The sequence below is a fragment of the Phoxinus phoxinus genome, assembly GCF_949152265.1.
Source record: "Phoxinus phoxinus genome assembly, chromosome: 14".
Taxonomy (NCBI): Eukaryota; Metazoa; Chordata; class Actinopteri; order Cypriniformes; family Leuciscidae; genus Phoxinus; species Phoxinus phoxinus.
Genome location: NC_136889.1, coordinates 26,633,867 through 26,643,587, shown reverse-complemented (window position 1 = coordinate 26,643,587; position 9,721 = coordinate 26,633,867). Strand labels below are relative to the sequence as shown.

Here is a 9,721-nt window from a genome sequence, read left to right as displayed (position 1 = left end):
ACGGAGACGTACGTCGGGTTCCCCTGACGAATTGGGATCACGCTAGGGAGCCTATTACCTTCGAGAAACTAAACAAAAAGCCAATGAACATTGGCATGCAACATTTGCATTCCGCGGACCCGCCTGTCAGCGCGGGTATAAAAGCCGGAAGTAAACATTGCATCATCGCTTTTCGCTGAGGAGCCGAAGTAACGGACCCCTGCGAAGGTGCAGCCACATGGCAAAGGGACGTACGTCTCCGTTCCCTGTACTCAGGGAACGAGGGTTACATACGTAACCGAGACGTTCCCTTTCGTCCAGGGAACTCCGACGTACGTCGGGTTCCCCTGACGAATTGGGATCCCTAATAAAACGCCATGGTGCTGGCCCCTTCCAGTGCCCAGCTAAGCCGCCCTACAGCAGTTTCAATAAATTTCGGGGGCTGCTAGGAATCCACTGCTGTTCCGCAAGACCCACACAGAGGACATTGGATAACACTGGGAAGCGTGCCTCAACCCCCGGGGGGGAGGCCCACTACGGAAAACCAGGATGCCTGATCTGGCCTGGAATACTCATATGAATTCACATAGTGAACATATGGGGTCCCTGAGATGGTCCCAACCATTGGAATTGGGAGCGCATACAACAAGGATGACGGCGCGAGTCCGTCGGGGAAGACACGGCTGGACTGCACGTGGCAAAAACCGGTACACAAGACCACTGAACACCCAGTCTGCTACGACTCTAGCTAGAGGAGCAAACCTGGCGCCGGGCGGTCCGCTACGCCGGGCGCCGGGGGGGTGATGGAGGAGCTCAACGAGGTTACCACTTAGGGGCCAGCGGAGCGGAAGAGACGCACTTATCTGATTACAGAGTGGCGCAGCAAGCCGACACAACCTATTCCCTCGACCCACTGGACGAAGCCAGAACCCGGGAGGAAACCGGTTCCACACGGAGGTTATAGAACCTAGCAAACGTGTTAGGTGTCGCCCAGCCCCCAGCTCTACAAATGTCTGTCAGCGAGGCGCCTTGAGCCAACGCCCAGGAAGCGGCAACCCCTCTAGTTGAGTGAGCGCGCAACCTGGGGGGACAAGGCTCACCCTGAGCCTCATAGGCTCGGGTGATGGCATCCACTATCCAGTGGGCTAACCTCTGCTTGGAGACGGCCTTCCCCTTCTGCCGGCCTCCGTAACAGACAAGGAGCTGGTCTGAGGTCCTGAAGCTTTGCGTTCTGTCAACGTAACACCGCAAGGAGCGGACGGGACAGAGAAAAGCTAGGGCTGGGTCTGCCTCCTCCTGGGGCAGCGCTTGCAGGTTCACTACCTGATCTCTAAACGGAGTGGTAGGAACCTTGGGCACATATCCGGGGCGGGGTCTCAGTGTTACATGGGACAGGCCCGGCCCGAACTCTAGGCACGATTCGTCGACCGAAAATGCTTGCAGATCCCCGACCCTTTTAAAAGAAGCCAATGCTAACAGGAGCGCTGTCTTAATAGACAGGATATCAAGCTCTACTGTCAGCAAAGGCTCAAAGGGAGGACTCTGGAGAGCTCTCAGTACCAGAGTCAAGTCCCAAGGGGGTACAGAGTGTACAGGGCGAGGAGGGTTCAACCTCCTAGCACCCTTCAGGAATCTGATGACCAGGTCGTGCTTTCCCACCGACTTATCGTCAACTGCATTGTGATGCGCCGAAATGGCAGCGACATACACTTTGAGGGTTGAAGGGGACAGCCTACGCTCCAACCCATCTTGCAGGAAAGAAAGCACAACGCCGATCGGGCAAGTTCGGGGGTCCTCCTGACGGGAGGAGCACCAAGCGACGAACAGGTTCCACTTCAACGCATAGAGGCGCCTCGTAGAGGGGGCTCTAGCGGAAGCGATAGTGTCTACCACTGCCTGTGGCAGACCACTCAGAACCTCCGCGTCCCGTCCAGGGACCAGACATGGAGTTTCCAGAGGTCTGGACGCGGGTGCCGTAGAGTGCCCCGTCTCTGAGAAAGTAGATCCTTCCTCAGAGGAATCGGCCAAGGAGGGGCTGTCGAGAGGAGCATAAGTTCTGGGAACCAAGTCCTGGTGGGCCAGTACGGCGCCACTAGCAAGACCTGCTGCTCTTCCTCCCTGACCTTGCACAGAGTCTGCGCAAGAAGGCTCACTGGGGGGAACGCATATTTGCGTAGGCCCCGGGGCCAGCTGAGAGCCAGGGCGTCCGTGCCGAGGGTCCCCTCGGACAGGGAGTAAAACCACTGGCAATGGGTCGTGTCCGGAGAGGCGAACAGGTCGACCTGCGCCGCTCCGAAGACACTCCAAATCAGCTGGACCGCCTGGGGATGGAGTCGCCATTCTCCGGGCAGGGGGGTGAACCGTGAAAGCTCGTCGGCCACACGGTTGAGAGCCCCCGGCACGTAAGCGGCATGAAGCGACCTCAGATGCTTCTGACTCCATAGGAGGAGGTGGGAGGCGAGTCGCGACATACGACGGGAGCGTAGACCACCTTGACGGTTGATGTACGCAACGGTCGCAGTGTTGTCCGTACGGACCAGTACGTGCTTGTGTCTGAGAACCCCTACAAGGCGACACAAAGCTAGACGTACTGCTTGCAACTCCAGGCAGTTGATGTGCCAATGCAGCTGGGGCCCCGTCCACAGACCCGAGACTGCATGCCCTTTGTACGTGGCCCCCCACCCCGTGGCAGAGGCATCTGTGAAAACCACAGCATGCCTGGAAACCTGGATCAAGGGCACTCCAGCCCGAAGGAACGCAGGGTCCGACCACGGGGAGAAGGTTTGGCGGCAGTGCGGGGTCACTTGGACCCGGAACGTGCCACTCTGCCACGCCCACCTGGGGACTCGATCGTGAAGCCAGCGCTGTAGCGGTCTCATATGTAATAGGCCGAGCGGTGTAATCGCCGCTGCGGCCGCCATATGCCCCAGGAGCCTCTGAAATTGTTTCAGTGGAACCGCTGTCCTGCCTCGAAAAGACCTGAGGCAGGTGAGCACTGACTGGACGCGCTCCTCTGTGAGGCGCGCAGTCTGGGCGACCGAGTCCAGCTCCATACCGAGATAAGAGATCCTCTGCGTGGGGCAGAGTTTGCTCTTGTCCCAGTTGACCTGAAGACCCAACTGACTGAGATGCCGGAGCACCATGTCCCTGTGTTCGCACAGAACATCCCGAGAGTGAGCTATAATGAGCCATTCGTCGAGGTAATTGAGGATGCGAACGCCTTGCTCTCTCATGGGAGCAATGGCCGCCTCCGCGACTTTCGTGAAGACACGGGGGGACAGGGCCAGCCCGAAGGGTAGGACTCTGTACTGATACGCTCGACCCTCGAACGCAAACCGCAGGAACGGTCTGTGTCGAGGAAGTATCGAGACGTGAAAGTAAGCGTCCTTCAGGTCGATTGCTGCAAACCAATCCCGGGGACGGATGCATTCGAAAATGCGCTTCTGCGTGAGCATCTTGAAGGGGAGTTTGTGCAGGGCCCGATTCAAGGAACGCAGGTCCAGGATCGGTCGTAACCCACCGCTCTTCTTGGGTACAATGAAGTAGGGGCTGTAAAACCCGGACCTCATCTCGGCAGGAGGGACCGGCTCGATCGCGTCCTTCGCCAGCAGGACATCGATCTCTTTCCGCAGGACAGGGGCATCCTCTGACCGCACACGGGTGAAGAAAATGCCCCTGTACCTGGGAGGCCGGCGGGCAAACTGAATTGCGTAGCCGAGCCGAATGGTGCGTAGGATCCACCGGGACGGAGCTGGAAGCGCTAGCCAGGCCTCCAGGAACCGAGCGAGTAGACCCACCCGAACCACCGGCGTACCAGCGGAGGGGCAGCAGGGCGGGGGACAGGGACCCGGCTCCAGCGACGACGTAGCGACCGCGAGCGGGGTCTGGGCGCAGGTACTGACACCTACCTGTCCACACCGGGGGGCAGACGGCAGAGAGGGTTCTTCGTGTACCCTCTGCTGCGGGCCGCCCCGTGGCGAGGGGAGGGGGAGAGACGAGGAACGAGGCCCTGACTCCTCGCAACCCCGTCTCTGCGCCTCCGTGGCCAGCCGCAGGCCGGGGCGACGCGGAGGGTTCCGCGAGGCCGCTACCCGCAGGCTGGGGAGAGGGGAGCGGGGGCCGTGTCGCACTGAGACGACACGCGCCGCCGCTGCGACCCTCTGGCACGGGGGAGACTGCGTGCCCGACAGTCTCGGCCGTGGATGACCTGGAAAAGGATGCGGAAACTGCTCTTTTATTGAGGAAGTGGGTACCACTGACTGAGTCAGTGGCGGAACAAAAACAAACAAAGGATTCTCCACCCGGCCCTCCCCCGGGGGAAGGAGGCGAATAGGGACCGCCTCCCGAAGAGCAGCAGCATCCAGTCCCAGGTCGCCCGCTTCAGGAACGACGTCCACCTCTCTTCTTCCTGGGAGGTGCAGGTGGCGTCGGAGCGGGCTGGGTCGCCCTCTTACGGCCCGACCTCCGTCCCCCAGGCTGAGGCTGCTGGCCTGGAGGGGGAGCGGCCGCAGGAGGACGACCTCGGCGACGAGCGGCCGGAGGCTGTGCAGCAACAGGAGTTGGGCCAGCAGCGGCTTTCCTCCTGTGCAGGACATGCCGCATAGCTTCCGACTGCTTCTGGGCGGCAGAAAACTCTTGGGCCAAGTTATCCACCGCCTCGCCGAAGAGGCCCCCTGTGGATACGGGGAAGTCGAGAAGTTTGTTCCTCTCGGCTTCCCGCATATCCGCCAGGGTAAGCCACAGGTGGCGCTCCTGGACCACAAGCGTGGACATCGCTCGACCCAGCGAACGTGCGGTAACCTTCGTCGCCCGTAGAGCGAAGTTAGTCGCCGCACGCAGCTCCTGCAGCAAGGCTGGGTCGGGACCACCCCCCTGCAGGTCATGGAGTGCTTTGGCCTGGTGGACCTGAAGCAGAGCCATGGCATGCAGGGCGGAGGCGGCGTCTCCACACGCCTTATAGGCCTCCCCGGTTAGACCCGAGGAGAACCTACAGGCGCGGGAGGGGAGTGAAGGGGCACCCCGCCAGGTGGAAGCGGTCTTCGGACACAGTTGCATCGCGATAGACCGCTCCACTGGGGGGATTCCCTCGTACCCGTGCGCCGCCCCGCCGTCAAGGGTGGTGAAGAGGGAGGGGCGAGGAGGCCCCCGCCGGTACGCCAGAGGCGCCGACCAGGACTTCCTCAACTCCTCATGCACTTCAGGGAAGAAGGGCACTGGAGCGGTGCGCGGGGCATCCGCACGCACCGCAGCAGGCCAATCATCAAGCCGCGAATGCGAGGGCCCGGGCGGAGGGTTCCACTCGAGTCCCACATTCGCGGCCGCCCTTTCGAGCATGGCAACCACCTCGGGATCAGCGTCAGCCGCAGCCACCGCACCCGAAGGGGGTGGAGCCGCTGACTCCTCACCCGAAGATGATTGCGCCTCTTCCGATGCCGCGATAGACATCTGGTCCTCCGGGGGCGCTCCAAAGGAAACAACCGGAACCGTGCGGGACGGCCCCGGAAGTTCCCCCGGAAGCGCCACTGGCAGCGAGCTGCTAGAGGAGTGGGAAGCTCGCGAGGATGTTTCACCACACGAGACATTCCGCACTGTAACCCTCATACGCTCACCAACGGGAATGACCGAAGTAGCCGCCTGTCGAACTGAACCGACAGACGAACTAGATCGAGCATTCTCCGAAGGGACTCCCCCATATTTCAGGGATCTTAGTCTCGAGCGGAGCGTCGCGATGGCCATGCTCCCACAGAGAGAGCATGACTCATCCAACAACGCTGCCTCAGCATGCCTTAAGCCCAAACATGCGAGACAGTGTTGATGGCCATCATCCGGAGGGAGAAGTCTACCACATCCAGAAACGCACGGGTGATTCGACATCCTGAAAAGGACGCGAAACACCCGCCAGCTCTTTTAGAAAGAAAAAGAGAGAGAGAAAAAACAAGAGAGAGAGAGAGAGAGAGAAACGCCGAAGCGCCGAGGGACCAACGCAGCAGACAGGCGGGGGAAACTGCAACCCTTTGCTGCTGAAGGCGAAGATCGCTGCACCGCGCCGTCACACCAGCGATTTCTGCTCTCCAGGTATTTGTTTTCCGTTCTCAGAAGGCTTAGGAAGTCACAGGAAACTGAGGCTCCGAAGCGAAAGGCGATGATGCAATGTTTACTTCCGGCTTTTATACCCGCGCTGACAGGCGGGTCCGCGGAATGCAAATGTTGCATGCCAATGTTCATTGGCTTTTTGTTTAGTTTCTCGAAGGTAATAGGCTCCCTAGCGTGATCCCAATTCGTCAGGGGAACCCGACGTACGTCGGAGTTCCCTGGACGAAAGGGAATGCACTATATCGCTTTCTCTTTGGTCCGTGGAGAGTTGTTTGCATTGAGGAAATGATCGCCCCCTACTGGTACTCAACCTTCATTCATGCGTGTCATGTTCACGCCTAGAGGAGGCAAAGCGTGACCCTGACACGCATCCGCTAGTGGTCCAGCGTGTGTATTACACGCTTTAGCGTGATACCGGGTTGATCTAGCTGTTATTTTTATGAATTTTTCTAAATAGGAATGCTTACTGAATAGGAATGCTTACAAATGCCTTTCTTTATTCAAGAAAGGCATTTGATACAGTTTCAAATGTGAAGTGAGAACTTTGATACAAGAAATGAGGGATTGAAACAGCGTGAATAGCCAGTCGTTAGACATTATAATGCAGACAAAAGAAAAGCATATTATGGCCATAAGCAGGCTGGAGATGTGAGCAGGAGAGACTGGCACTGAATGAGGCTCGTTTGCGCCACAAAACAACAGAGACAATAGACTGAATAGATGCTTATAGATGACAATAAACACAAGTTTGCATTTTAAATTCTAATCAAATTAAAGTCATATGACATGATCTTGAAAAACATTTAACTAAATGCAGAGTTTTAGACTTATCACCTTCAAATTTTAAATATAACATGGTCAGACATGTGGCTTTAGCTGGAGAGTGCAATTCTAGATTGCTTACAGTCCCAACTTCAATTTAATTTTCATGAAGATGTTTCATAAAAATCAATTTCTAATAACTTACACAACTTTGAAGCTATTCATAAAAAAAAAAATGCATTATGACAACAATTAATTCTACATTTCCAATAAAGTGCCAGGTGTCAGCTTTCAAATGAGACCATACTTATGCTTTTTAGGGGTGCAACGGATCGAAAAACTCACGGTTCGGATCGTTTCTCGGATCAGAGTCACGGATCGGATAATTTTTCGGATCAGCAAAAAAAAAAAAAAAAGACAAGACAAATAAACATAAGTTTTGTTTTTTTGTTTATTAACACTTTTTTGAATTATTAAATTCAAATATATAAAATCAACTTAAAGTGCACAAGGCATAATATCTTCTTTTTAACATAATTAATGAAAAACAACTTAAAGTGCAACATAAAAAGGCATATCTCCTTCCTTTAAACATGGACCAATGACCATTAATAAAAAACAACTTGAAGTGTAACATAAGAAGGCACATCATCTTCCTTGAAACATGGATAGTGAAATAAAGCCTATGTCCACATAATCAAAGAAGAATAAAAGAAAGAAAGCAACGCAGACCTGAGCTTATAATTTCAAATTCTTTTTCAAAAAGACAAGGATGTCTACATTGTCTGGGGAGAGTGTGGACCTCTTTGCAGTCACTATGTCCCCTGCTGTTGAGAACACTCTCTCGGAAGGAACTGAAGAGCCTGGCACAGCAAGATAGCATCTTGCCACCTTGGCAATATGAGGATATTTACACTCATTGCTTTTCCACCATGTCAGTGGATCACCATCCACTGTAATGCCGCTTGCTGCCAGGTAGGATGCCACCTCCTCTTTGATGATGTCAGCAGGAGTCTTGCTGTCCATGTCTTCGCTGGAAAAGGTCTCTCCAAAAAGCTCTGCCATCGCCGACTTCTTTTGTGGAGGTGATGTGTCCAAGTTTGCTCCTGTTGGCTCTGCAGCTTGACCCTGCAGAAAAAAAATATTATTAATTAAACCTATTTTATTTTCATGTTTCATAGACATGAAAAATGTGGCAATAACATTTAATAAAAACCATTATTTTGGGAAAAAAATATATTTAGATTTAAATGTATAATTTTTTAATAGTATAATTTTTCTTTACCTCATCACACTCTTTAGTGCCCAGACTGCTCACAATCTCAGTGGTGAGGTCACTGTATGTTCTCTGGCGTACGACAGGGTCCATGTGAGACAGGGACTTGAACCTCGGATCCAGGGCAGTAGATCTGTGAAGGTAGTCCTGTAGAGTAGGGGGTGAAGTGTATCTGGGCTTCAGGTCCTCTCTAATGGCAGTCTTGACATCTCGAGTGATGTTGCTGTCTTCCACACTTGGAGCCATGGATTGTAGAATCCTTGTTTTCAGCGGCAGTATCATTGACACAGATGGTGACGTTTCAGTGCTCAGCAGAGATGTAACAGTTTTGAGGGGTTTAAGCACCTGGAGGACCTCCTCTGCCACTCTCACATCATCATCAGACAGGGTGATGATGTCTTTGACATTTTTCTTCAGGGTCTTGTCGGTCAATGCAGAGTATATAGCTGCCTGCTGCTCCAGATAACGCTCCAACATATCATAAGTGGAGTTCCACCTTGTTGGGACATCATGTATGAGCTTATGAGTAGGCAGCTTTAGCATTTCTTGCTTTGTCTTAAGCACATGAGCAGCTGTTGTGCTTCGGTGGAAGTAGGAAACCACCTTCCTGATCCTCCCAAGGAGGCGGTCCATCCTATTGACTGAGATTCCCTTCTGTGATGCCAAATTTACTACATGTGCAAAGCACCCTATCTGTGGGCCCATTCCTGCCTCATTCACTGCATTTATTTGATTTTTGGCATTATCAGTTGTGACTGGGATATACTGGGCCTCTTTATCTTCCATTCATCCACTGCTTGTGTCAGTACCTGCGCAAGATGAGTGCCTGTGTGACTCTCGTAAAGGGGCGTGTCTGCAGCACCGGACTTCTCATCTCCCAGTCAGCTGTGATGAAGTGAGCGGTTATCGTCACATAGCTCTCCGTTCCCCTGGACGTCCACCCGTCTGTCGTGAGCGCAACAGAGGATGCTCGGGATAGTTCATCCACAACTTTTTTATTTTCCTGCTCATAAAGATCTGGCACAATCTTTTCGCTGAAGTGGGTGCGCGACGGGATGTTGTAACGCGGCTCAAGCACTTTCAGCATGTGTTTAAAGCCATCGTTTTGCACAACCGAATATGGCCTCATATCTGCAGCTATAAACACACCGATAGCGTTTGTGATGGCTTTAGCCCGGTCTGATTGTGCAACAAGGGGCTGCTTTAATGCCGCGGTGATAAGCGGTTGTTGTGCAGCCTTCGTTTTCACTCCCGTCAGTGAAATACCGGGGTGATGTCGCTTCAAATGCGTGGCCATGCTAGATGTGTTTCCACTGTCATATGGCTTTCTTGTGCCACAGTGCCTACACGCCGTCACGGTTTTATCCACTAACCTCTTTCCTTCATCATTGTATTTGATAGGGAAGCCAAAATGCTCCCATACAGGGGATTTAAATGACGCGGGGCGTTCAAGCTCCTCCGTTCCTCCGCTCGCCATGATGTGTGTGTGGACTGAACATGCACAAAACTTTTTTTTTTTTTTTTACAAATCAATCCGCGGATCACGTGTGTGCCGAACCGAAGATATTGATCCGAACGGATCACGGATCAATGATGATCCGTTGCACCCCT

General features: G+C 53.9%; 1 protein-coding gene across 1 annotated transcript; it reads right to left on the bottom strand.

Annotated features, from left to right (window-relative positions):
- Positions 1-7,432: 7,432 nt before the first annotated feature.
- LOC307010459 (E3 SUMO-protein ligase ZBED1-like) lies at positions 7,433-8,776 on the bottom strand. The gene is made up of 2 exons (XM_079635158.1): positions 8,120-8,776; positions 7,433-7,962 (listed from the first exon to the last, which is right to left on the bottom strand). The coding sequence occupies exons 1-2, from the start codon at positions 8,741-8,743 to the stop codon at positions 7,573-7,575; spliced, it is 1,014 nt and encodes a 337-aa protein (XP_079491284.1). The 5' UTR covers positions 8,744-8,776; the 3' UTR covers positions 7,433-7,572.
- Between the last annotated feature and the right edge of the window lie 945 nt (positions 8,777-9,721).

Coding starts and splice junctions, on each gene's coding strand:
- LOC307010459 (XM_079635158.1), bottom strand. CDS start 8,743: ATGGACCGCCTCCTTGGGAGGATCAGGAAGGTGGTTTCCTACTTCCAC. Junction 7,963..8,119: donor GCACTAAAGAGTGTGATGAG/GTAAAGAAAAAT, acceptor TTTTTTCTGCAG/GGTCAAGCTGCAGAGCCAAC.